Source organism: Palaemon carinicauda, chromosome 3, assembly GCF_036898095.1.
Source record: "Palaemon carinicauda isolate YSFRI2023 chromosome 3, ASM3689809v2, whole genome shotgun sequence".
Classification (NCBI taxonomy): domain Eukaryota; kingdom Metazoa; phylum Arthropoda; class Malacostraca; order Decapoda; family Palaemonidae; genus Palaemon; species Palaemon carinicauda.
In genome coordinates, this window is record NC_090727.1 from 161,589,110 (window position 1) to 161,617,063 (window position 27,954).

The following is a 27,954-nucleotide window of genomic DNA, read 5'->3' on the forward strand; positions in this document are numbered from 1 at the left end:
AAGCTTAAATGTTTTAAATTCTATTTTAAAGGAACTTTTTAATTGAAAAACCTTTCAGTTTTTTCCTTTGGTCAAATAACCTGTTTATTGACGAAACGTAAGTGGGCTCTTCTCTTCGGTGCGAAATCAAGAGAGAGAGAGAGAGAGAGTGATAGAGACGGAGAGAGAGAGAGGAGAGAGAACGTTCCGATCTTTATTCTCGTCCCAAGCGAGTAACGTTGTTCTTGAGTTACTCTCGTCCCTAGTCTCTGTACGGGGAGAAAGGATAAAACGTTTTTAGTTTTTATTCTCGTCCCAAGGCACTGTTCGGTGAGAGATTGAAAACGTAGTTTTGAATGAACTAGTGTTTAGTCTCTTTCCCAGCCACTGATCTTTTTATCTTAAAATATGTTTACTGTTTTTTGCTTGTATTAATGTGCTTACATTTTACGACTGATTTCGCAATTATAACCTTTTGATGAGGGTAGAATTGCGTGTTTCAGGTAGAAATCAGTTTTATTCATACCTAATGTGAATTGTTAAAAAATTCGATTTCAGTGAAATAAGTGCAAAACAGAAAATCGTAGTGATAAAGTGATATTGCGCAAAGTGTTATCAGTGTTGCGACCGAGGGTTCGTCTGTTCGTGCCTGTCGTTCGCCTAGTCCGGGACCTCTTGCAAGCTCCCAAGCCCAGGGGAGAAGTAATGTCGTACGACTTATGGGTTCGAGAGGCCTTGATCAGCGAACAGACGTTCCCTCTATGGTATCAGGCGTATCTCACCAAGATCACCCCTACCATAAGGCGAGAGAGACGATTTTCTCCTCGTCATCCGAAGGCTTTTCGCATAAGAAACCGTGGAACAAGGTTTCGAGGCCCTTTAAGCGAAAGTCAGTCCTTTCAGGACAGGTCCAGCGTCCTGGTTTTAACTATTAGGACAGCTCTGACCCTATGCAGTCATCGGAAGACTGCTCGCCGCCTAAACAAAAGCGTAACACAGGCTCCGAGAGTCTTTTTGTAGGCAAGGTTTTGCAGTCACAGACGTTACCCTCGTCTCTTACCGCAACCATTCCCGTTGATCCTAAATGGGTTGTACGGCAAGACATGCAGAATAAGCTTGCCTCTCTTATGGAAGACTATTCTGCCGATAAGGTTCACGTTGATCCTAGCCGTTTATCTCATCGAGATCCTGGCCTTCAGCCGCCCAAACGAACCTTTGTGCGTCCTGTTGACGTTGGCGTAGCTAAGTCACGTCAGTCACGATATGTAGAGCCTCACTCGATGCGGTCACGTGTTGATTTCAGCCGCATTTGGACGTTAGGCCGCTTCCTAATGCTCCTGTTGACGTTCAGGACGTTCGCCAACCAGCGGAGTTGACTTGTTTTGACGCTGAGCGTCAACTACCGCAGTCTAGAGTTGTTTTGACTGCTCAGACTAGGCAGTCAAAACAGTCTCGAGTGGACGCCGAGTGTCCTCCCGCACCTGTTGTTGTTGACAGTTCACAGACTGTTAAGCAGTTACATGACGTTGCGTCTTGGTCCGCTACTAATGCACCAGTGCGTGTGGACTCTGCTTGTAAAGCATTGCCACCACGGTAGGTCTCTCCCTTGCTTGAGACTCGGCTATTGTCGGACAAGGTTCCTTCAGATGAGGAAGTTGCTGTTCCCCCTCCTACTGATATTCCCTTGAGGACTCTGTCAGACGGAGAGGAGCCTAAAGCTGCTTAGCCCTCTATGGACTTTAAATAAATCATGCTGATTTTTAAGGATCTTTGTCCGGATCTTTTTGTAACTGCTGCTCCTCGTTCGCCTAAACGTCAGAGTTTACACTAGGCCTAGCTACTTCGAAGCCGTTGTTTTATAAGCTAGTGCTCTCTCGCTCTTCTAAGAGAGCTTTACGTTTGCTAGGCGACTGGTTTATCACCAGGAGGAGTTTGGGGGAGACAGCCTTTGCTTTCCCTACTTTTAAGCTGGCTTATAGAGCGAGATTCTGATATGACACGAGAGAAGTTCTCGGCTTGGGAGTTCCTGCCTCTGCCCAGATAGACTTCTCAAACCTCATAGACTCTCCCTGGCGCCTGGCCATGAGACGCTCCAAGATTTTATGGTCGACTTCAGAGCTATTTTCGAGCGTTTGAAGTTTTGCTGTACAATTATGTCATGCATAAACAAGGCTTTCAGGGATGGCTCCATTGATCTGACAGCCACGTTCTCTGCAGGAACAAGTCCCTCAGGGATGGCTCCAATGATCTGGCAGCCATGTCCACTGCAGGAGTACGTAAGAGGCTAGTACGCTCAATGTGTTCATTGTCAAGACAAACTTCACGATGAAGTCTACCAGGCTGTCTTGACAGCATTTATGGAAGGCGACTGGATGGTCTCTCTCGACCTTCAGGAGGCATACTTCCACATTCCTATACACCCGGATTCCCAACCGTTTCTGAGGTTTGTTTACAGGAATGTGGGGTACCAGTTTCGAGCCCTGTGCTTTGGCCTCAGTCCTGCTCCTCTCGTGTTTACGAGGCTCATGAGGAATATGGCAAAATCCCTCCATCTATCGGGGATCCGAGCCTCCCTGTACTTGGACGACTGGCTTCTCAGAGCATCGTCCAGTCTTCGCTGTCTGCAGGATCTACATTGGACGTTGAGTCTGGCCAGGGAGTTGGGACTTTTGGTCAACCTAAAAGTCCCAACTGATCCCATCCCAGATTATTCTATATTTGGGGATGGAGATTCGCAGTCCAGTTTTTTTTTTCGGGCTTTTCCGTCTGCCACCGAATAGAACAAGCCCTGCTCGAAGTCCAACTAATGCTGAAAAGAAAACGTTTGTTCAGTCAGGAGTTGGAACAGTCTTGTAGGGACTCTCTCATCCCTGGAGCAGTTTGTCTCACTAGGGAGACTACACCTTCTGCCTCTCCGGTTCCATCTAGCCTCTCACTGGAACTAGGACAAGACGTTAGAGACGGTATCATTCCCAGTCTCCGAACCAGTAAAGGCATGCCTGAAATGGTGGGACAGCAATATCAGTCTGAGAGAGGGATTATCCCTAACAGTCAAGAACCCACACCACGTGTTGTTCTCAGACGCGTCAGATTTGGGTTGGGGTGCGATCCTGGACGGTCGGGAATGCTCGGGTCTGTGGACCTCAAGTCAGAAGAGCATGCACATCAACGGCAAGGAGCTATTAGCAGTCCACTTGGCCTTGATGATATTCGAAAGCTTCTTCGAAACTAAGTGGTAGAGGTCAACTCAGACAACACCACAACTTTGGCGTACATCTCCAAGCAAGGAGGCACACACTCCTTCACGCTGCTCGAGATCGCAAGGGACCTTCTCTTATGGTCAAGAAATCGAGGCATCTCCCTGTTGACGAGATTCATCCAGGGGGACTTGAACGTCTTGGCAGACTGTCTCAGTCGGAGGGGTCAGGTGATACCCACGGAATGGACCCTCCACAAGGACGTGGGCAAGAGTCTTTGGGCTACAGTACTTGGGGTCAACCCACCATAGACCTCTTTGCCTCCTCGTTGACCAAAAGGTTACCAATCTATTGCTCTCCAGTCCTAGATACAGAAGCAATCCACATAGACGCGTTTCTACTGGATTGGTCTCTTCTGGACTTATATGCATTCCCACCATTCAAGATAGTCAACAAGGTACTGCAGAAGTTCGCCTCTCACGAAGGGACAAGGTTGACGTTGGTTGCTACCCTCTGGCCCGCGAGAGAGTGGTTCACCGAGGTACTTCAATGGCTGGTAGACTTTCCAAGAAGTCTTCCTCTAAGGGTAGATCTGTTACGTCAGCCCCACGTAAAGAATGTCCATCAAAGCCTCCCCGCTCTTCGTCTGACTTCCTTCAGACTATCGAAAGACTCTCAAGAGCTCGAGGCTTTTCGAAGGAGGCAGCCAGTGCGATTGCAAGAGCGAGGAGAGCTTCTACCATTAGAGTATACCAGTCGAAGTGGGAAGTCTTTTGAGACTGGTGCAAGTCAGCATCTGTGTCCTCGTCCAGTACCTCTGTAGCCCAAATCGCAGATTTTCTTTTACATCTGAGAAAGGTTCGCTCCCTTTCAGCTCCCACGATTAAGGGCTACAGGAGCATGTTGGCTTCGGTCTTTCGACATAGAGGCTTAGATCTTTCCAACAATAAAGATCTCCAAGATCTCCTTAAATCTTTCGAGACCTCTAAGGAACGTCGTTTGGCAACTCCTGGATGGAACTTAGACGTGGTCATAAGGTTCCTCATGTCAGACAGGTTTGAGCCATTACATTCAGCCTCCCTGAAGGATCTCACCCTCAAGACACTTTTCCTAGTGTGCTTGGCTTCGGCTAAAAGGGTCAGTGAACTTCATGCCTTCAGTAAGAACATCGGTTTTTTCTACAGAAAAAGCCACTTGTTCACTTCAACTTGGTTTCCTGGCCAAAAAATGAACTGCCTTCTCGTCCTTGGCCTAAATCTTTTGATATTCCTTGCTTATCAGAGATCGTAGGCAACGAACTGGAAAGAGTATTATGTCCTGTTAGAGCTCTTAAGTTCTATTTAGCTCGTACTAAGTCATTACGAGGTAAATCTGAGGCATTATGGTGCTCAGTTAAGAAACCATCATTGCCTATGTCAAAGAATGCTTTGTCATATTTTATCAGATTTTTTAATACGAGAAGCTCATTCTCACTTGAATGAGAAAGACCGATGTTTGCTTAAGGTTAAGACGCACGAAGTTAGAGCTATAGCAACCTCCGTGGCCTTCAAGCAAAATAAATCTCTGCAAAGTATTATGGACGCGACTTTTTGGAGAAGCAAGTCAGTGTTCGCGTCATTTTACTTAAAAGATGTCCAGACTCTTTACGAGGACTGCTACACACTGGGTCCATTCGTTGCAGCGAGTGCAGTAGTGGGTGAGGGTTCTACCACTACATTACCCTAATTCCAATATCCTTTTTAATCTGTCTCTTGAAATGTTTTTTAATATTGTTTTTTGGGTTGTACGGAAGGCTAAGAAGCCTTTCGCATCCTTGTTGATTTGGCGGGTGGTCAAAGTCATTTCTTGAGAGCGCCCAGATTAGGGGTTTGATGAGGTCCTGTTAGTATGGGTTGCAACCCTTGATACTTCAGCTCCTGGGAGTCTTTCAGCATCCTAAGAGGATGGCTGGGCTTCGTGAGGAAGACAGACTTACAAGGCAGAGTAATCGTCTAAGTCAACTTCCTTACCAGGTACCTATATATTTTGGTTTTGTTATATTGATAACGGTCAAAAACTCTTAGTTTATACGCTGTAAACTTAATTAACTCTGGTCTCTACCCACCGCCTTGGGTGTGAATCAGCTATTATATATTCACCGGCTAAGTTAGATATTTAAAAATGATATTTTAATTATAAAATAAATTTTTGAATATACTTACCCGGTGAATATATAAATTAAAGGCCCTCCCTTCCTCCCCAATAGAGACACAGCGGGACGAGAAGAATTGAAGGGTTTGTTTACATGCAAGAGTGGTATCTGGCCGATAGTTGGCGCTGGTGGGCACACTCGCAACCTTCATAGCGATCGCTCGCGAGTTTTTTGAGTGTGTTTTCTGTCGAGCCGCTGAGTAGCAGCTATTATATATTCACCGGGTAAGTATATTCAAAAATTTATTTTATAATTAAAATATCATTTTTCGGGCTTTTCCGTCTGCCCCCCGAATAGAGCAAGCCCTGCTCATAATCCAACGGATGTTGAAGAGAGAACGTTGCTCAGTCAGGAATTGGATGAGTCTAGTAGGAACTCTATCATCCCTGGAGCAGTTTGTCTCGCTAGGAAGGCTACACCTTCGACCTCTCCAGTTCCATCTAGCTTTTCACTGGAAAAAGGACAAGACACTAGAGGCGGTCTCAATCCCGATCTCCGAAACAGTAAAGGCATGCCTGAATTGGTGGAACGACAATATCAGTCTAAAAGAGGGATTTCCCCTAGCAGTTCAGAAACCAAACCACGTTCTATTCTCAGACGCATCGGATTTGGGTTGGGGTGCGACCCTGGACGGTCGGGAATGCTCAGGTCTGTGGACCTGAAGTCAGAGGAGCATGCACATCAACGGCAAGGAGCTTTTGGCAGTCCACCTGGCCTTGATGAACTTCGAGAGTCTCCTTCGAAACAAGGTGGTGGAGATCAACTCGGACAATACCACAGCCTTGGCATACATTTCCAAGCAAGGAGGCACCCACTCCCTGACACTGTACGAGATCGCAAGGGACCTGCTCATTTGGTCAAGAGATCGAGGCATCTCCCTGTTAACGAGGTTTATCCAGGGCGACTTGAACGTCTTAGCAGATTGCCTCAGTCGGAAGGGTCAGGTAATTCCTACGGAATGGACCCTCCACAAGGACGTGTGCAAGAGGCTTTGGGCGACTTGGGGTCAACCCACCATAGACCTCTTTGCAACCTCGATGACCAAGAGACTTCCAATCTATTGCTCTCCAGTCCCAGACCCAGCAGCAATACATATAGACGCTTTTCTTCTTGATTGGTCTCATCTAGACCTATATGCATTCCCACCATTCAAGATTGTCAACAAGGTACTGCAGAAGTTCGCCTCTCACGAAGGGACAAGGTTGACGTTAGTTGCTCCCCTCTGGCCCGCGAGAGAATGGTTCACCGAGGTACTTCGATGGCTGGTAGACTTTCCAAGAAGTCTTCCTCTAAGAGTAGACCTGTTACGTCAGCTCCACGTAAAGAAGGTACACCAAGGCCTCCCCGCTCTTCGTCTGACTGCCTTCAGACTATCGAAAGACTCTCTAGAGCTAGAGGCTTTTCGAAGGAGGCAGCCAGTGCGATTGCAAGAGCGAGGAGAGCTTCTACCATTAGAGTATACCAATCGAAGTGGGAAATCTTCCGAAACTGGTGCAAGTCAGTATCTGTATCCTCGTCCAGTACCTCTGTAGCCCAAATCGCTGATTTTCTCTTACACCTGAGAAAGGTTCGCTCCCTTTCAGCTTCCACGATCAAGGGCTACAGGAGCATGTTGGCTTCGGTCTTCCGGCATAGAGGCTTAGATCTTTCCAACGATAAAGATCTACAAGATCTCCTTAAGTCTTTTGAAACCTCTAAGGAACGTCGTTTGGCTACTCCTGGATGGAACTTAGACGTGGTCCTAAGGTTCCTCATGTCAGACAGGTTTGAGCCATTACATTCAGCCTCCCTGAAGGATCTCACTCTTAAGACTCTTTTCCTGGTGTGCTTGGCCTCGGCTAAAAGAGTCAGTGAACTTCATGCCTTCAGCAAGAACATCGGTTTTTCTACAGAAAAAGCCACTTGTTCTCTTCAACTTGGTTTCCTGGCCAAGAATGAACTGCCTTCTCGTCCTTGGCCTAAATCTTTTGATATTCCTTGCTTATCAGAGATCGTAGGCAACGAACTGGAAAGAGTGTTATGTCCCGTTAGAGCTCTTAAGTTCTATTTAGCTCGTACTAAGCCATTACGAGGTAAATCTGAAGCGTTATGGTGTTCGGTTAAGAAACCATCCTTACCTATGTCAAAGAATGCTTTGTCATATTTTATCAGATTTTTAATACGAGAAGCCCATTCCCACTTGAGTGAGGAAGACCGATCTTTGCTTAAGGTTAAGACGCACGAGATTAGAGCTATAGCAACCTCCGTGGCCTTCAAGCAAAATAGATCTCTGCAAAGTATCATGGACGCGACCTTTTGGAGAAGCAAGTCAGTGTTCTCGTCATTTTACTTGAAAGATGTCCAGACTCTTTACGAGGACTGCTACACACTGGGTCCATTCGTAGCAGCGAGTGCAGTAGTGGGTGAGGGTTCTACCACTACACTTCCCTAATTCCAATATCCTTTTTAATCTGTCTCTTGAAATGTTTTTAATATTGTTTTATGGGTTGTACTGAAGGCTAAGAAGCCTTTCGCATCCTGGTTGATTTGGCGGGTGGTCAAAGTCATTTCTTGAGAGCGCCCAGATTAGGGGTTTGATGAGGTACTGTTAGTATGGGTTGCAACCTTTGATACTTCAGCTCCTGGGAGTCTTTCAGCATCCTAAGAGGATCGCTGGGCTTCGTGAGGAAGACAGACTTACAAGGCAGAGTAATCGTCTAAGTCAACTTCCTTACCAGGTACCTATATATTTTGGTTTTGTTATATTGATAACTGTCAAAAACTCTTAGCTTATACGCTGTAAACTTAATTAACTCTGGTCTCTACCCACCGCCTTAGGTGTGAATCAGCTATTATATATTCACCGGCTAAGTTAAATATTTAAAAATGATATTTTAATTATAAAATAAATTTTTGAATATACTTACCCGGTGAATATATAAATTAAAGGCCCTCCCTTCCTCCCCAATAGAGACGCAGCGGGACGAGAAGAATTGAAGGGTTTGTTAACCTGCAAGAGTGGTATCTGACCGATAGTTGGCGCTGGTGGGCACACTCGCAACCTTCATAGCGATCGCTCGCGAGTTTTTTGAGTGTGTTTTCTGTCGAGCCGCTGAGTAGCAGCTATTATATATTCACCGGGTAAGTATATTCAAAAATTTATTTTATAATTAAAATATCATATTTTGAGGCAATTTTGTAGAAAAATTAATCATCTTGGAATGGTTTCCTATGAATTTACTGACCAAGTCTCATAAAATATTTTCCATATTCTTGAAATACTCTGCTACTGCAAGCACTTACACATAAAGTATAGGGAGATGGCTCAATTTTGGGTGATATGTGTTGCTAAAACTTGGTTGATACAGTATATTCATAGTATCCATTTCAAGATAAATAGCTTTGAGGAAAAAATGGCTCATAATTGATAATTTTGTGTCATGCAGACCATCTCACTATAGACAATTATTTTTTCAAAGTGTATTTTCCCAACCTCTAAAATTTTCTAAAATGTAAGTGTATTGATGATTAGTGAAACAAGTATGAATTAATAATGAAAGGAGTATGAAAGGTTGGTGAAATGGTCATCTTTCCATTTTCTTCATTTTCATAAGGAGTACAGAATTACCATGTTTGAGCAATGTAAATCTTATTCATCAATCCTTCCATTTAGTGGTAATAAATATTGTATATTTGCTAAGTCTTAACATTAACATACTTTTTTATTATACTTTGTCTTAGATTTGTATGCGAGTTCATTAGGAAATTGGAGACTGGACATGCGCTGCGTTCCCCAGAAGAAGCTGCTCGTTGGATTAGCTTAATACCAGCACCATCACCATACCAACTTCCTGGAGGATGTAGTAGACCCTGGTATACCCATTCTACTGCTCTTGTTTCCCACTTGGTAAGTACTGTAGTCTCTAGAATACTTTTCAGTACTCTATCTAATTTAGACATTCTTTGACAACTATTTCAATGATTCCCCCCCTGAGGTTCATAAGATTTCTTCTCCAGAATCCCGGTGTAATCGACACAGCCATAAAATTTTTAAAATTTTATGGGCACCAGCCACCCATTGAGATACTACCGCTAGAGAGTAATGGGGTTCTTTGACTGCCCAGACAGTATTACATTGGATCCTTCTCTCTGGTTACGGTTCTTTCCCTTTGCCTACACTTGCACCGAATAGTTTGGCCTATTTTTTAAAGATTCTCTTCTGTCCTCATACACCTGACAACACTGAGATTACCAAAGAATTCTTCTTCACCCAAGGGTTTAACTACTGCACTGCAATTGCTCAGTAGCTAGTTTCCTCTTGGATAGGGTAGAAGAGACTCTTTAGCTATGGTAAGCACCTCTTCTAGGAGAAGGACACTCCAAAATCAATCCACTGTTCTCTAGTCTTAGGTAGTGCCATAGCCTCTGTACCATGGTCTTCCACTGCCAAAGGTTAGAGTTCTCTTGCTGGAGGGTACACTCGGGCACACTATTCTATCTAATTTCTCTTCCCCTTGTTTTGTTAAAGTATTTAAAGTTCATATAGGAATTATTTATTTTAATGTTGTTACTGTCCTTAGAATATTTTATTTTTCTTTGTTTCCTTTCCTCACTGGGTTATTTTCCCTGTTGGGGCCCCGGGGCTTATAGCATTCTCATTTTCCAACTAGGGTTGTAGCTTAGCAATTAATAATAATAATAATAACAAAGGTAGGGAGACCAGATTACTGCAGTAGGTAGTACTGTATAGTTTTCATTGATCGCACTAGTCTAGAGGCACTCTCAGATTGTTAACATACTGCATTTTAAAATGTCTTCTGGTTTAGTCATCAATTATTGCCTGGAATAGGCACAGGAACTATTTCTGGGAGATCATGATCCATCCACATTTCCTTTCTGTATTGTGTCGGGGTCAATTTTGTTATTTGAATAATTGTCACAAAGAGTCCATTTCACTCTTGGTACCACTCATGGAAAAGTGTGTTTCAATGCAAAAGAAAACTTTCTGTTAGTTCAGGAGAGAAGCTGATGAAGACTAGACTAGTTGATTATAGCAGGATGATGACAATATTGAAATGCCTCCACCTTTATACAACAATCAATTTCAGCCATCTATTGATAGTGATAAGTTTCACAAGTTCTTGACAACACTTGCTCTCTTTCTTTAACTTCAGAAGTCCTGGGAATCATTTCTTAGTCTTGGTAATTCTGGTCCTTCTCAACCCATTGCCAAACATAATTCAGTCCCTCATAGTCATTCTAATAAGGATAGCATTTCACTCAGTAAGGATTCTGAGCATACACAGTGCTTCACAGATTTGAAAGCCTCTTACAGAGGTCCAAATTTTTATATACATAGCTAAACCCATACAATACTGTAATTTTAGTCGCTATATAAGACTAAACTAGTTTGTGGGGCAGAAGACCTAGTTGGTCATCTTTAACCTATATTGTTCCAATAACTAAAGTAAGCACTTATCACTAGTCTCATTACTTATGTAGATGGTGTGGCATATCAAATGATTCCTTTAAATTCTGAGAGATGAATGAAGTTTCAATGAATTTGAAATTTCCATCAGGATTCCAACGACTGTGTTCGCCGCTCACTAGCTTGTCTCACATAACGTTAACTGGACTAATACAGGTGCTGGTAAATCAAAATATAATGTGAGTCACAGAAAAGCATAAGGAATTAGATCAAAAGATTATAAAAGGCTTGATAGTGAAGGTACATCATATTACAAGTGCAGTGACTTCCCTGATTTTTTTGAAAATTTTACTTTGTAAAAGTTTTAGCAGCAGCTCAATGACGTAGCAAGTCAGTGTTCACAAAACATTATCTTAAAAAGGCAATGTACAGTACTGTATTTTTAATTACTTTAGGAAACAATTTGGAATCCTGTATTTCAAGCCATAGTTTAAACGGTTTATCAAAGTAAGCTAGCCAAGTACTGTAATCTACACCAGATTAGTTATCCTTAACTTCGTTGCATTACTTGTACTGAAGATTATCCCTCTCTTTCCTTCAATTGCACCCCACCTCCAACAGAGTGAAGGAGTCAGCAATATGAACAACAGAGGTGGTTCATAAATTAATAGAATTTAGATAATAACATTTTCTTATTTCTGTACTCACCTGATGTTTAAATACATGCCTGCCCCTCTCCCCAGTGACTCAAAGTATCAAGGGGAGGGATAATGTTGACTTCAAAAATGAAGACTATACTATACTACCTTAAGTGGTAACCTGGGCTCCCTACCACTTATCGATAGATGTCTCTATTCCTTTTTTAAGGGCATATAATTGTTGAAATAAAAGAAAATGGTAAAATTTGAAACTACAAATTTAATGGCCAAGTGTCATTTAAACTGGGGTTCTTGAGAATAAGCAATGTGATTATCAGGTGAGTATGGAAATCAGAAACTTTTATAATTAAGATTTTATTTTTTTCTATTGATCACAATACCATATATAGAACATTGCAATACTTAACTTGGGAGTAGAAGTCTCTAGGAGCTCAGACATCGTCACTAAACACAAAATAAGGTTCCGAACACAAGAACGCGTGTTGACTATCACGGTGCTAAGTAAGGAATGATGAGAGAGAGTGGGTAGTGGTAGGGGTGGGGGGAGGGGGGGCGGCAGTAGCCATAGTAGCGGGCAGTAGTCGGATGTAGAACGTCACCTCGTAGTAACGGGGGATGTTGAGGAAGGAGAAGACTAAGTGGTAAGGGACCTCTGATAGTGGTTTTAACACGCCCCAGTTACTATACTGACACTACAAGGGTGAGCGAGCTGGGTATATTCCTGGCATTCCATGCAACTTTTTTCTGTGGTATATTTAGAAGTACAGTGAACCCTCGCTACTTCGCGGTTCGACCATCGCGGATTCACCACTTCGCGGATTTTTTCCATAACCCATATATATACAGTATATATATATATATATATATATATATATATATATATATATATATATATATATATATATATATATATATATATGTATGCATGTATTTATGTATATATGTAGGTATGTATATGTGTATACATATAAATATATATATATATATATATATATATACACACACACACACACATATATATATATATATATATATATATATATATATATATATATATATATATATATATATATATATATATATATATATATATATATATATTTGTTCCGTAACCGAAATACAAACCACGCTATTTACAAAGGGTTATTACTTTTAGCGTAGCTGAAATGGCGAGCCATTAGAATTTAACGAGGGTGTATTACCCCCGCGCTAGTTAGCGGGGGGGTAGGGGAGTGGTAGCTAGCTACCCCTCCTCCCCCTCACACACAGGTGAATACTCACTTTCACTTTTGGCTCGGACTGTGACAGACGTCTCTGTCTTGGTCCTCGCTTGGCAGCCATTGTCTGTTTTGTCTTTACTTAATCGCTTACTTTTCTTTTACTCAATATATATGTAAACATGTTTTCATGTTTGTATATATATTTGAGTATAGAAATAAGTAAGTTTCCTTTTCAGATGTGTGTGTGTAGTGTACGATATCTACGTGGAGGCCTCGGCAGTTAGGCCACCACGGCCTAATTTTATGGGTTGCGATCGAGTTTGACTTCGGTCTTTCTCTCTCTCTCTCTCTTGAGGTCGTTCACCCTTTTACTATGTTTTACTACGCCCTTGTAGCTTCCTTCCCGTGTGGGTGGGGTTGCTACGCCGTACATTTTGTTTCAATTAGTTTATGAATCTAATTGTAGTTGTTAATTTTTCAGCTTGTAGAACGATTCCTTTCGGGGTTTTCGTTTTTTTCTTTAGTGTTCATTCATTTTTAAATTACATAATTACATAGTTACATAATTATAATTGTTATAATTCTGTTTTGGTTACAGCTCTCCTTCCGCGAGTGTAAGTGGTTGTGAGGGCACGTGCCTGTTGTGTAATTCTTGTTCCTTTTCCTCGGGATTCCTCTTCGGAGCCTTCCCGGGGGAATGAATGTGTACTAATATTATTTGTTTTTATTTTTTTACAGTTACCGATCTAGTTCGTTTCTGTAATATAGCAACGGTGTGAGCTGTCTGGTTGAGTCCTGGGGATTCGGCTGTTGCTGCCTCCCCCCTTGTATTGTCGTCAGGGGCGTGTCTCCTTCTACTGGTAGTACTCCCGTGTCGACGGACAGCTCTCCAGTTCATTTTAGAACAGTCAGGAGGCTTGCCTCCTTGGGCGGATAACTTTCCTTCCGAGGGAAGTTTTTTCCTGTCCAGGCTTGAGCTTTTCCTCTTTTGGGGGGTTCTTCTCTTGCCTTTTTTTTTTTCGTGCGACTATGCTCTTGGTGCTGAGCGGTCGCACCTGCAGTTTCGCTCAAGGGGCTGGGCAACTGCAGGAGCTCCTCTTCGGAGGATTGCCCCTTTTAGGTCACTGGCTGACCAGTCTCTTCCACGAAGTGTTTCTCTTTCGTTCGCGAGAGAGTACACTCATAGAGACTCCTCTTCGGAGGTTTCTTCTGTTGCTGTTGCTGTTGGCCTCCCTCGCCGTAAGGCCCTCCGTCCGCCTCGTCGTAAGGGCCTCTCATCTCCCTATAAGGGTGCTTGAGGCGCCTTTTTGAATCTCCGTTTGCAGCCTACAACTTCTTTTTCTCGATCTTCCGTCTTGGTGCAGATGGACAGCAGTCTAATCTCGTCTTCCGACGGGCAACGGTCTTCCCGACGGACAACGGTCTTCCCGACGGACAGCGGTCTTCCGACGGACATCAGTCTCCCGGCGGACAACGATCCCTTCGGGGCTAAGGGTTGCCCCCACGGGGGTTCTTCCCTTGCGTGTCAGGGTTTCCCTGCGCGCCCTTCTGTTCGTCAGCGCTCTCCTGTTCGTCAGCGCTTTCAAGATGATCTTCCCTGCGGTTCCTGTTACGTGCCCTGTGCGCCCACGTTCGCCCTCGCGATCTAGAACTTCGGTTCAGGTCGGGGTCAAGGACTCTTCTTCTTTGCACAGGCTTCCACGCGTAGCCTTCTGCTCGTCAGCGATCATCAGCTCGTCAGCGATCATCAGCTCGTCAGCGATCATCAGCTCGCCAGCGATCGTCAGCTCGTCAGCGATCATCAGCTCGCCAGCGATCTCCGGATCGCCCACGTGTGTTACAGCTGGCACGCCAACGTTCTCCAACACTTCTGAAGGAACATGGTTCGCCAGCTACTAGCTCAACTGCGGATGCTGATCGCCATCGCGCGACCCTCAACTGCAGATGCTGATCGCCATCGCGCGACCCTCAACTGCGGATGCTGATCGCCATCGCGCGACCCTCAACTGCAGATGCTGATCGCCATCGCGCGACCCTCAACTGCGGATGCTGATCGCCATCGCGCGACCCTCAACTGCAGATGATGATCGCCATCGCGCGACCCTCAACTGCGGATGCTGATCGCCATCGCGCGACCCTCAACTGCGGATGCTGATCGCCATCGCGCGACCCTCAACTGCGGATGCTGATCGTTATCGCGCCATCGCACAACCCTGAACGATTGCCCGCTTACGCATGCAGCTCCTCATCGCACAACCCTGAACGATCGCCCTCTTGCGGATGCTGATCACCATCGCACCCTTTCACGCGATCATTCACCTGCGCATGCTGCTCGCCATCGCACAACCCTGAACGATTGCCCGCTTACGCATGCTGCTCCTCATCGCACCACCCTGAACGATCGCCCTCTTGCGGATGCTGATCACCATCGCACCCTTTCACGCGATCATTCACCTGCGCATGCTGCTCGCCATCGCACAACCCTGAACGATTGCCCGCTTACGCATGCTGCTCCTCATCGCACCACCCTGAACGATCGCCCTCTTGCGGATGCTGATCACCATCGCACCCTTTCACGCGATCATTCACCTGCGCATGCTGCTCGCCATCGCACAACCCTGCACGATTGCCCGCTTACGCATGCTGCTCCTCATCGCACAACCCTGAACGCTCGCCCTCTTGCGGATGCTGATCACCATCGCACCCTATCACGCGATCATTCACCTACACATGCTGCTCGCCATCGCTTACCGCCAGCGATCTTCTTCACCTACGCGGCAGCACGATCCCTCGCCGTCACGCCCATTCGCCTGCGCGCCCGCGCGATCGCTCGCCTGCGCGCCCGCGCGATCGCTCGCCCGCGCGATCGCTCGCCTGCGCGCCCGCGCGATCGCTCGCCTGCGCGCCCGCGCGATCGCTCGCCTGCGCGCCCTCGCGACCGCTCGCCTGCGCGCCCGCGCGACCACTCGCCTGTGCGCCCGCGCGACCATTCGCCTTTGCGCGACTGTTCGCCCTCGCGCGACCATAGTTCGCGGCGAATTCCACAGCCGGTGGTAGCAGCAGGGACGCGTGCTCCTAGGCGGCACTCGGGATCACCTCCATCCAAGCACAGGTTGGTAGTGCAGGACGAAGACAGGTCAGTACAGCATTCTTCCCTCCTTCTTTTCAGGCAGGAACCGTCGTGTCCTCTCCAAAGGATCGCCCGATCCCTTTCACCTTAGCGAGGATTTCGGACTCTGTGTCCTTGGAGCAGCAGACATGGTTTGATCCGCTGGCACGGGCGTTAATGAGGTTTATGAAACCAGCACTCACCGGCCAGGGTAACAAACCAGCGGCTGTCTCTCCTACGCTGAAGAGAAAGAGAGGAGTGGACTTCGTGGTGACTTCCCCCAGGGCGAAGTTGGTTCCCAAGAGGTCGGTCTCGAGGGTCCCCTCTCCTGCACGAGTACTCTCTCCTTCTCCCGCCCTGGAAGGATTTTTGGCGGGGGGGCTTTCCGTTGAAGATTTCTCCATCGGACAAGGGGTGACTGCTTACCTCTTCCTCTGGGAGCTTACCAGGTTCTTTCCCTCCTCGGTTACGGCCCGAGGTTTGGTTCAAGGAAGCTACAGGAAGATCAAGGGTACTTTCCTCCTCTCGAGCTCAGGCACCTTGGCCTTTCGTCGTTAAGTATCTACTTGCGGACAAGCTCGATGTTGTACCATCTGGACGCGCTGACTGAAGGCTTCATTCGGGTGTCTCATCTGTGGAGGTCAACGACCTCAGACACCCTTCCATCCTTGAGAAGAGTTTTGTCTTTGCCCAAGGACAGAGACTTAGACGTCTGCTGTGCGGAGTAAATCGACTTCCGGTTTCACTCCTCCAAGGCGCTTTCTTCCAGACTCTGCAGGGCTCCAGCTCCCTTTTCTTTCAACCACGTCGGCCCAAGTTATCGGCTACGACAACTGGGACAAGGTGTCCAATTGCAGTTTCCTCCTGTCAGGAACAGATGGCACGGGAGACTCCCCCGGGGGGGCATAGTCCTAAAAGGAGTTCACGAACTCTAGGATTGCAGGTTTTTTCGCTGGGAGGATGCTTAAGGTTACTCATCCGAATGACAGCTTCCCGATGCCCATTCCCGCACAATCTCTGTGAGTAGCCAAGGATATCGCGCCTGCCGTCTCTGTCAGCGAATTCAGTGTCTCTGAACCTCTATGCCATAGCATCAGCAGAGTTGCCCGGTTGGGCAGAATGATCCATACCTTAGGCGAAGGTCTTCCTTAGGATCATCGACGGCTTCACCCCCGGCCCCCTCAGTCGATCCTTTCTTGTAAGGAAGGATCTGAGAGGGGATGTCCATAGTCGACCTCTCAGCCCTGATCAAGTTTGTCGAACAAACTTCGGCCAGCGTAGACCAGCAGAATCGATCAGACTGGTAACGAGGCGACAGGACTCCTTTAACCCTGGATCGGAAGGACGGGTACTTTCAGTTTCCATTCCATCCATCTTCCAGGGTGCTCGTCGAATTCAGCCTAAACTGCAAGTATTCCTGCTTATGATGCAGTGTGGCTATCCCGCCGTGGCATAGCAGGTTTGTTTCCCCAGAGAACTCTCCCTGCCTTCCTCTTGGCCGCTCAGGTGCAGACTTCCGCCTCCTCTGCTGTTTGGAGGGCTGGTCAACTCCGGTAGGCTCGGGTTTCGACCTTCTTCAGCGCCGGGAAAAGCTTCCGAATGCTGACCATGAGTGTGGGCTCATGGTATTTTGCTTGGAGCCTTCTCTTCCTCTGCCTCAACATCTGGAGTATCTGGCCATGATATTGAGTCAACCGCCTTACCACGTTGGAAACCCCGCTTCTCGTCCGTCCAGCGAGGTTAAGCAACGTCGGTACTTGGATGGGTGACCACCTGGGGACGCCAGATTCTGTTACCACATCCTCCGAGCCTTCCTTTCGGTTCACCGTGGCAAGACTGAGGAGAGTCGCAGTACCTGTTCTCAGTCAAGCAGAGTTTTCAGCCCTACCTTGGAACGTTTCCTAGTTCTTCTTTCCTCATTGACCCGTTTATAGTCCGAACGGTCGCCTCAGGATAAGTTCCATGTGGGGCGATCCAAGTTCCGGTGGCTTCAGGCAATGTTTAACCGGACTCCCTGGCCCTATGGGACCAGCGGAACTATTAAACCTACAATGGGTGTTGACCTATGGAGCCTCTTGATGGTAGTGGATATTCTCGTCCTTTCCCCACATTCTTGATGCGGTTCTCGGACTCGTCAAAGGAAAGGGGGGGGGGCATGTTCCGGTCCAGGCCTATGGTCAAGACCTGAAGGATACCTCTCCATCATTCAGGCAGGCTTAAGGGCCTTAGTCTGGCCCCTCTTCAGATCCTACCGCTCCTGCCAAGTCGCCCCGTTGCGTGTCGACTTCATGCTAACCAGCAGGGGACGCATTTTCACACCTTCACATCTTGCAGTAGAGATATCGGGATGATTGAGATTCTCTCAATTCCACCATCGGCTCTCTCATTCCAGGCAGGGGAATGTTTCTCTCAGACTATCCGAGCAGAGCCTCATAGAGAGAGTGTACCTAGGGGTCTTTGACCTTGGGTAACCAGCAAGTGCTGGTCTGGGGGACCTGATCGCGACAGCTTGGAACCTCAAGCTTCCGCTAGTTTTCCCCCCAGTCTCAGACCCCGAGACTCTGGCAAGATGCATTCCGGTGATGGTGGGACAACTTCGACGCCTGCGTCTTCCCTCCTTTTTGTCTGCGGACAATGGGTCTCAACAAAACCAGGTTGTCTGTCAACCTTTCAATGGGAGAGCTCCACTGGGACTATGTGCAGAACGGTTTCTGGACCCTCTGCTTCCCCTGACGGAACTCCCGGGAGAGCTTCTCCCACGGCGCAGACTACTCAAGCAACCACACTGCGACATCTCTCCCGAACCGGGGCGTCGCTTCGGCTTCATGCCTGGAGACACTACGCTTCCTCCTCTAGAAGAGACAACCCGCTACAGTCGCGGTACGGAGGTCGCGTCATCTGCGATAGTCATCCACAGGGGTCTCCCAGGCAAAGTGAAGAGTCTAAGGTGGTTGGTGCCGTGGGAGATATACCTCTTCCCGTGAGGCCTCTTCTCCAGCAATAACGGTCTTATTGCCTTTCGGCGGGAGGAAACTCCTTTCCGCTCTTGGCAATGAAGCCTGTCGCTCAGCCTTTCCCTGACCTTCAGGCTTAAAGGAATAACTTTTTCCTGCCCGCTGGATCTATCCTCGCTCATGCGAAGCTACGATCGTCCCTGCCCTAGTCGGAGGAAGACCTCCAACTTGGAGCATGGCTCGGACTTTTAGTCCTTTAAGAGATCTTCTCAAGACCCTTTTACGACAGGCCTCGGATTGTATTCCGCCCTGGGTCTTCTGCTCACTCTGGCCACGGCCAGTGTGTAAGCAATCTTCTTGGTCTCTTACTACTCCCCCCCTTTCTAAGGAAGAGGGGAAGGCAACATTCAGGCTCGCTCCTGAGTTGTTGGCTAGACTCAGAATCTGTGGGTCCCGACCCTTCGGTCCGATTCATTCAAGATTTTGAGTCTCCATTCTGTGTCTGATGTCCCAAGACCTTCTCTTTCTTGCCAGTACAGGAATCGAGAGGTTAGCGCTGGGAACAGCTGCAGTTTGGCCTCAGTTGCAGCCGATTTGGGAACACAAGGAGGACATGGGGGGAGAGTCACCAGTATACCTCTTCAGCCCGGACTCAAGGACATTCATCTCGACCTGTCTTCAGACCCTCCCCCGTCACGTCGCCCTACAGCACGATGTTGGATACATCGCAACGTCCCTCGCCTTCGAGTAATACTACTCTGTGACGCAGGTGCTACAAGCTGGAGTCTGGAAGCGTCTGATGACCTTCGCAGCCCGCTTCCTGCAGGGCGTGACCCACAGGAGTCTCGATACGTTTTCTATCGCTCTGTGGTGGCTACACAACAGCTGGTCTAACCTCAGGCTCCTTTTTGGACAGGTAGCAGAAGGTTGAGGGCATTGTTATCAGGTTTTAGTCTGCATGAACGAAAGAAGTATGTCTGGCCCTTACTTCTTTCTTCATCATCCCCTCTACGGGGAAGCAGCATCCTGGTCTCTGCATAGCTGACCTCGAACCTCTGCAGGTAAACCATGCTTCCTTGTGTTCCGAGTATTGAGTCAATACTGTCGCGTCCCCCATACCCTGACGAGGTGGTATTGGGAACGTCTTAACCCAGAGTTCCTTCTGGAACTCCAGGTCAACTGCCTAAGACGAGTCACACTTCTTCCTTCACACACAAGCTTACATAGGCCACATGGTTCCTTGCGGTGCAAGGAACTTGTGAGGTGCAGGGACTCCTTTTCTCGAGTGCGACTCACTCGGATTCTGAGTCCCCGGGTAAAGCCAAAGCCAGTATGGCTGGGGACTTTCCACCCTTCCTAAGGGATAAGTCACCCTTTGTAAATAGCGTGGTTTGTATTTCGGTTACGGAACAAATGACAAATTCGAAGATAATTTGTATTTTTCCTAACCATACAAACCTTAGCTATTTACACATATTTGCCCGCCAGCCCTGTCCCCCAAGACAAGTCCTACCTCTAAGTGAAAGTGAGTATTCACCTGTGTGTGAGGGGGAGGAGGGGTAGCTAGCTACCACTCCCCTACCCCCCCGCTAACTAGCGCGGGGGTAATACACCCTCGTTAAATTCTAATGGCTCGCCATTTCAGCTACGCTAAAAGTAATAACCCTTTGTAAATAGCTAAGGTTTGTATGGTTAGGAAAAATACAAATTATCTTCGAATTTGTCATATCTAAAGTAGGAAGATGTGATGTAGTTCTAAGGGAAAAGTATGGGAAATATGTCTGGGTAATAAGCAAAGCTCTACCACCAGTTTGTTTCTACATTATGATCAGAGATAAATGTAAACAAAACATTGGTTGCCATTTTTTATCGTGCTTTTTAGCATGTTTAGGAAATGCATGATATAAAATCACCTTTAATATTTGTGCCTGTTTTAGTTTAGGGTACTGTAGTACATGCATTAAGTGTTCTGTACATTAAAGGGTAGTTTGTTAACAGTACTACGTACAAGGGAAGGTGTTAAAAGTCTGAATATACATGTTGAATAAATAGGTAAATATGGTGTCACTACTTCGCGGATTTTCACCTATCGCGGCCGCGACTGGAACCTATCTACCGCGATAAACGAGGGTTCACTGTATTTATACCTTAGAAATGGTGCTAGAGGAGCATTTCACTGGGCGACACAGGTCCCTCGCCCTGAAATAGATTTTTCCTTTGTCAAAATCCCTTTTTTAAATATTAAACTTAGCCGGTGAATATATAATAGCTGACGTCTCCGACGGCTCGACAGATTCCCAAAAACTCGCGAGCGATCGCCGTGAAGGTTGCGGGTGTGCCCACCAGCGCCGACTATCGGCCAGATACCGCATATACTTGTCAATTTCTCCAGTTCTTCTCTGTCGGTCTTGTCGACAAGTTGGTTCCTCTCGCTTTATGACCTCGAGTTTTCGACCGAATTGGTGAAGTACTTGGTTTTGGTTTTATTGCTTTCGCCGTGTTGGATTATTCAATACTATCTTCAAAAGAAATGCTTTTGAAAGGAGAGGAAAAGTGTTTTGCCCTTGCTTTTTTTTTTAATCTGGTTTTTCCATAGAGAAAAGATGGCCGACCCTTCCCTCAGTGTACGGAAGTGTGTTAAAGGCTTTTAGTATTTTTTTTTATCACTTTATAAATTATTGTTGATATTTATAGATTTACCTCTATATATTTTTATATTTTATATCTCACCCGCCTTTATTAGGCCTCTTCGATTAGCTTTCCATTTATACTAAACATCAAGATAAATTTTATGTTTTTGTTTATATGCGGCCTTTACCTATAATTTGTAGGCAGTCCTAACTTGGAAAACGAAGTTAAACAACATTGAGCCCATTCAACTTTTATTTTTGTTTAGTTTAAAACAGTTGCTCTGTAAGAGTGATGAAATGAATATTTTTTAGAAAATATTTTAAGAAATATGTTCTTTGAATAGTCTTCGTGCTGTTTTTTCAAAGATGAACTAACGTTTGGTTTATTTATGCTACGCAGTTTGCGCTCTATCGTTACGATAGAGAAAGAGAGAATCACGGTTTCACTTTGCAGAAAGAGTAAATCGATTTTGACGTTTTGTTCATTCTTCTTTCAAACTGAAGTGTTTTAGATACTAATTTAAAGGAACTTGTTAATTTTCAATTTCTTAGTCCTTTCAGTTTTTTCCTTTAGTCAAATAACCTGTTATTGACGAAGGGTGAGTGGGCCATTCTCTTGTGAGTGACAAGAGAGAGAGAGAGAGAGAGAGAGAGACAGACGGAGAGAGAGAGAGAGAGAACGATCCGATCTTTATTCTCGTCCCAAGTCTCTGTACAAGGAGTTTGGGAGCGAGTAACGTTGTTCTCGATTCAGTTTTTTTTTTTTACTCTCGTCCCAAGTCTCTGTACGGGGAGAGAGGATAAAACGTTTTAGTTTTTATTCTCGTCCCAAGGCACTGTACGGTGAGAGATTGAAAACGTAGTCCTTAGTGAACTAGTGTTTAGTCTCCTCCCCAGTCACTGATCTTTTCAACTTTATATATTTCCGTTTTATTCGATATATATGTATATGTTTATTGATTTTTGCATGTGTGTTTCATTTTGTACTAATGTGCTTACATTATACGACTCATTTCGCAATTCTAACCTTTTGATGTAAGGGAGAATTGCGTGCTTCAGGTAGAAATCAGTTTTATTCATGTTTAATGTGAAATTATTGAAAAATACGATATCAGTGAAGTAAGTGCAAAAAACATGTTCTGTGTTGCGGAGGGTTCGTTTGTTCGTGCTTGTCACTTGCCTAGTCCGAGACCTCTTTCAGGCTCCCCTGCACCAGGGAGAAGGAATGTCGTAGGACCTAAGGGAGTGAGGAGTGTAAACCAACGAACAGACGTTCCCTCAAAGGTATCAGACGTTGCTCGGCAAGCACGTCCTTGCCATAAGACAGGACAGACGAAGTTTCTCCTCGTCTTCCGATGATTCGTCTCTTTAAAAGCCTGGGCGTAAAGTTTCGAGACGGTTGAAACATTTATTAGTTCCTTCAGAACAAGTTCAACGTCCTAGCTGTAGTCATAATAAGAGTCCCGTTCATAGCGATGACGTTCATGTACAGACGTTTCTGCCACAGACTCGACGTGACGTTGAGCGGTAGACACCGTAGACACAACGTGACATCGAGTGTCAGTCACCGTAGTCTCGATATAGCATCGATCAGCAGTCACTGCTGTTTACTACGTGACGTTTGAACGTCAGCCACTGCAGTCAGGTTGATCTGAAGTTAGATATGCTGTTAAAGCTTTCTTCTTCAATAGAAGCTTTCGATCCTGTTCCTGTGCGAAAGGATCCTTTGCTTTTTGTACGTCACGGTTCTGGGATACGTGATTCGGGTCTTCAACCTTCTAGACGAGCTTTGTTACGCCACGCTGACGTTATCTCTAGTGACAGCTTTGCTGTTAAGCGAGATGCGGAGCATAAATCTTGATGTAACTTTGATCGCTTTGAACGTCAGCCACCGCAGTCACAGCGTGACGTTGAGATGCAGACACCGCAGACACGACGTGACGTTGAGCGGTAGACACCGTAGACATGACGTGACGTCGAGGGTCAGTCATCGTAGTCACGATATAGCATCGAACAGCAGTCACCGCTGTTACTACGGAACGTTTGAACGTCAGTTACTTCTGTCACGACGTGTAGTAGAATAACATTCTCTGCAGTCACAACGTAACATCGACCCTCCAACTTTAACTTCTGTTCATATACAAGTTGATGTAGCCTGTCAGGCTTTTCCTTCACGTCATTCTGAATATAAATCTCCTTCTCGCAAGACTTTAGATTTATCAGATGATGTGCCTTCTGAAGAAGTAGATGACCCCCTTTCAACTAATGTACCTTTGGGGAGTCATTCAGAAGAGGAGTAACCTAGGGTGGTACCAACAATCCCTTGTTTTTTAATTATGAATTTCTTTAGTGAAATTTTGTCCTACTCGTTTTGTAACGGCTGCTCCGCCGTCTGAGTTTACTCTTGGCATGACTTTCTTCGACTCCTACATTTACGAAGTCAGTTCTCTCTTGTTCTTCCAAGAGGGCCATGCTCTTACTGGGAGACTGGTTGGAATCCAGGAGAAGTTTAGGAAAGTCTGCTTTTGCTTTTCCTCCTTCTTAATTAGCTTCTCGCTCGGGCGTCTGGTGTGACACAGGAGAAGCTCGAGGAGAAGTTCTCGGCTTGGGAGTACCTGCCTCTGCCCAGGGAGACTTCTTAAGCCTAGTGGACTCTCCTCGTCGTCTAGCCTTGAGACGCTCCAAGATTTTATGGTCTGCTTCAGAGCTAGACCATCTCCTGTTAGGAGTTTTTTCGAGCGTTTGAAGTTTTTTTATTTGTTGGATTGGTCACTGGGAGCCTTAAGTAAGAAGGTCTCTCCAGTTGTCAATGTATTGCTATACAATTATGTCATGCATGAACAAGGCTATCAGGGATGGCTCCAATGATCTGGCAGCTCCAATGATCTGGCAGCCAAAAACAAACCCCCACACCTTTGATCACTCTTCTTTCAAAATATCCCACAACACAAACTTTCCCCTTACTTTACTTTAAACTGGACTATTGCACGAAGGGAAAAACAAACAAAACATAACCTTAAAACTATATTTATTGATACCAAAACAATCACTTAATACTAAAAAATCACCAACCATATTCCATAACCAAAAAAAATCACACTTAGCACTACAATCTTAACTTACTATATATAGAAAACACATTCAAATAAACCCATGAAAAACAAAACTTAAAGCTAAAAATTCCCTTCTCCTCCAAACATAAACGTAATTAATATATATATTTCTGAGTGGACACCTTCGTCCACCCAAGGGCCAACAGTCTTTAATTGCCCCAAAACGAGAACTTTATAGCAACCGCGACACTGACAAATGTCAACACAACTGCATTAATTAATTATGGGTCGTGAGCGTTGTCATCATAATCATCATCATCATACGTAGTCTTGTTCAACAGGCCAGGTCATCAACGCTTGGTCAATCCGAATGAACAGTCTAACACAATTAATTACAGGCCAGGTCATCAACAATTATCCAAATCCAAGCAGTCGTGCCAAGTTCCTTATTATAGCCAAGTCGTCATCAATTACTGTCACATTCAAAGAAAATCTCTCCAAAGGAGGAATCGCGGCCTGCCAAAATAAAAAACACTTATGAACACTCCTAACTAACTTAACTATCGCACCATAATCAAAGATAAACAATAAACTTTCTATCACTCATGAACGCGCCTAACAAAAATAAATAAAAACAGTACTTACTCAGAATATAAAAAAAAAGCTTCACAGCCGGCTTTCGAAGAGCAAATAAATACAGAACCGACTCCTTCTATCGTTCGATATCCAATGCTTTCGCCCAAGACATTCATCACCACCCTATCCTAGCTAAAAAGGTAAACAAACAACCTCAATTATACCAACAATCTTTCCAACTTCAAACAATCATTCGCTAATTACCCGTTTCTTCAGCGCGCACCGCGGACACACAAAACACGCACACAAACGCACATACACACATACTCTCTTGCGCACGCGCGATCTAACAAAACGAAAGCAAATGAAATTCTCTCTCTCTCTCTCTCTGACGAAACTAAAGCAAATAAACACTTTCTTTCTTTCTTGCGGTTTGACAAACTTAAGTAAATAAACACTCGCTCACACACACACACACACTCTCTCTCTCTCTCTCTCTCTCTCTCTCTCTCTCTCTCTAATGACAAAGCTAAAGCAAATAAAATGTCTATTTAACAATACTAAAACAACTCTCTCTCTCTCTCTCTCTCTCTCTCTCTCTCTCTCTCTCTCTCTCTCTCTCTCTCTCTGTGACAAAACTAAAGCCAATACTGTAAACACTCTCTCTCTCTCTCTCTCTCTCTCTCTCTCTCTCTCTCTCTCTCGCTCTCTCTCTCTCTCTCTCTCTCTCTCTCTCTCTCTCTCTGACAAAACTTAAACACACTCACACTCTCTCTCTCTCTCTCTCTCTCTCTCTCTCTCTCTCTCTCTCTCTCTTGATTTGGCAAACAAAAAAAATAAATTAAAATAAAATTAATCCTCCACAACTGCAGGAGTACTTAAGATGTAAGTGCGCTCAATGCGTTCATTGTCAATACAAAGTTCACGATGAAGACTACCAAATCTGTCTTGGCAGCAGTAAGGGAAGGCGACTGGATGGTCTCTCTCGACCTTCAGGATGCATACTTCTACATCCCGATTCATCCAAACTTTCAACAATATCTGAGGTTTGTGGACGGGAAAGTAATGTACCAATTTCGAGCACTGTGCTTCGGCCTCATTCCTGTTCCTCTTGTTTTTACAAGGCCCTTGCAAAATGTAGCAAGCTTTCTACATTTTTTTTTGGAGGATTCATAGCCTCCCTTTATTTTGACGACTGGCTAATCAGGGCGTCGTCATTAAATCGCTGTCTGGAAGGCCTCTAATGGACATTAGACCTAACCAAGGAGCTAGGTCTCATAGTGAACGTAGAGAAGTCGTAACTTACAGTACTCCATCCCAGACTATTCTTTATTTGGGAATGGAGATACAGTGTCGGATTTTTTCGGGCCTTTTTGTCTCCCACAAGAATGGAACAAGCTCTGTTAAAAGTCCTTCACTTGCAAGAGAAAAAAAGTTGCTTTGTAAGAGTTTGAACGAGCCTCGTGGGAACTCTTTCATCGCTGGAGTAGTTTATCTCTCTGGGGAGACTCAACCTTTGCCCTCTCCAATTTCACCTAAACCATTGGAACAAGGAGAAGGGCTTAGAGAGTATCTCTTTCCCAATCTCCAACTCAGTCTAGACATGTCTGACTTGGTGGGACAGCAACATCAGACTTCGAGAAGGTCTTTCTCTTGCGATCAAGAACCCAAACCATGTGTTGTATTCAGATGCATCGGATTTGGGTTAGGGAGCTCCACTGGACAGTCTGGAATGCTTGGGTCTTTGATCCACGGATCAGAAGGAACTCCATTTAAGGCAAGTAACATCTCTCCTTTGGCGAGATTTGTGCAAGGAAAAATGAATGTCTTGGCGGACTGCCTCAGCAGAAGAGGACAAGTCCTCTCCATGGAGTGGACGTTGCATAAGGCTGTGTGTGAGAAGCTATGGATGACATGGGGTCAACCCACCATAGATCTTTTTGCGACTTCACTGACAAAGAGGCTCTCGACTTACTGCTTTCCAGTTCCAGATCCAGAGGCAGCCCACATAGACGCTTTCCTGCTGGACTGGTCTCACCTGGACGTTTATGCCTTTCCACCTTTCAAGATCCTAAACAAGGTGCTGCAGAAGTTCACCTCTCACGAAGGGACCAGGTTGACATTGGTTGCTCCACTCTGGCCCGCGAGAGAGTGGTTCACAGAGGTACTTCTATGGCTGGTAGACGTTCCAAGAAGTCTGCCGTTACGGATGGATCTCTTGCGACAGCCTCACGTAAAGAGATTTCATCAAAGCCTCCCCACGCTTCGTCTAACTGCCTTCAGACTATCGAAAGACACTCTTGAGCTCGAGGGTTTTCGAAGGAGGCAGCTAAAGCGATCGCGAGGGCTAGAAGATCCTCTACCATCAGGATCTATCAGTCGAAATGGGAGGTATTTAGAGACTGGTGCAAGTCCTCCTCTATTTCCTCTTCCAAGTGCCTCTGTAGCTCAGATTGCGGATTTTCTGCCTTATCTGAGAAACGGTCGCTCCCTCTCTGCATCCACCATTAAAGGCTACAGAAGCATGTTAGCTTCTGTTTTCAGGCATAAGGGTTTGGATCTTTCTAATAACAAAGATCTCCAAGACCTGCTTAAGTCTTTCGAGACTTCCAAGGAGTGTCATATTTCGACTCCTGCTTGGAACTTGGACGTGGTCCTACAGTTCCTTATGTCAGACAGGTTTGAACCATTAGATTCAGCCTCCCTGAAGGATCTTACCCTCAAGACACTTTTTTTGGTGAGCTTGGCTTCGGCTAAAAGGGTTAGTGAGATACATGCTTTTAGCAAGAACATCGGCTTCTCCGCTAATAAAGCAGTATGCGCTCTTCAACTTGGTTTTTTGGCCAAGAATGAACTTCCGTCTCGTCCTTGGCCTAAATAATTTGAAATCCCCAGTCTTTCTGAGATTGTGGGGAATGAGGTTGAAAGAGTGCTGTGCCCCGTTAGAGCTCTTAAATTTTGTTTTTCCAGAACTAAACC

The 27,954-nt window shown here is 45.6% G+C and overlaps 1 protein-coding gene across 1 annotated transcript in view; it reads left to right on the forward strand.

The window, feature by feature from the left end:
- Positions 1 to 27,954, forward strand: part of LOC137638743 (centrosomal protein of 76 kDa-like) — a 141,201-nt gene that overhangs the window by 66,639 nt on the left and 46,608 nt on the right. Inside the window, exon 7 of the mRNA XM_068371085.1 lies at positions 9,088 to 9,253. Within this exon, the coding sequence (XP_068227186.1) occupies positions 9,088 to 9,253 (166 nt within the window). The remainder of the gene's footprint in view (positions 1 to 9,087; positions 9,254 to 27,954) is intronic.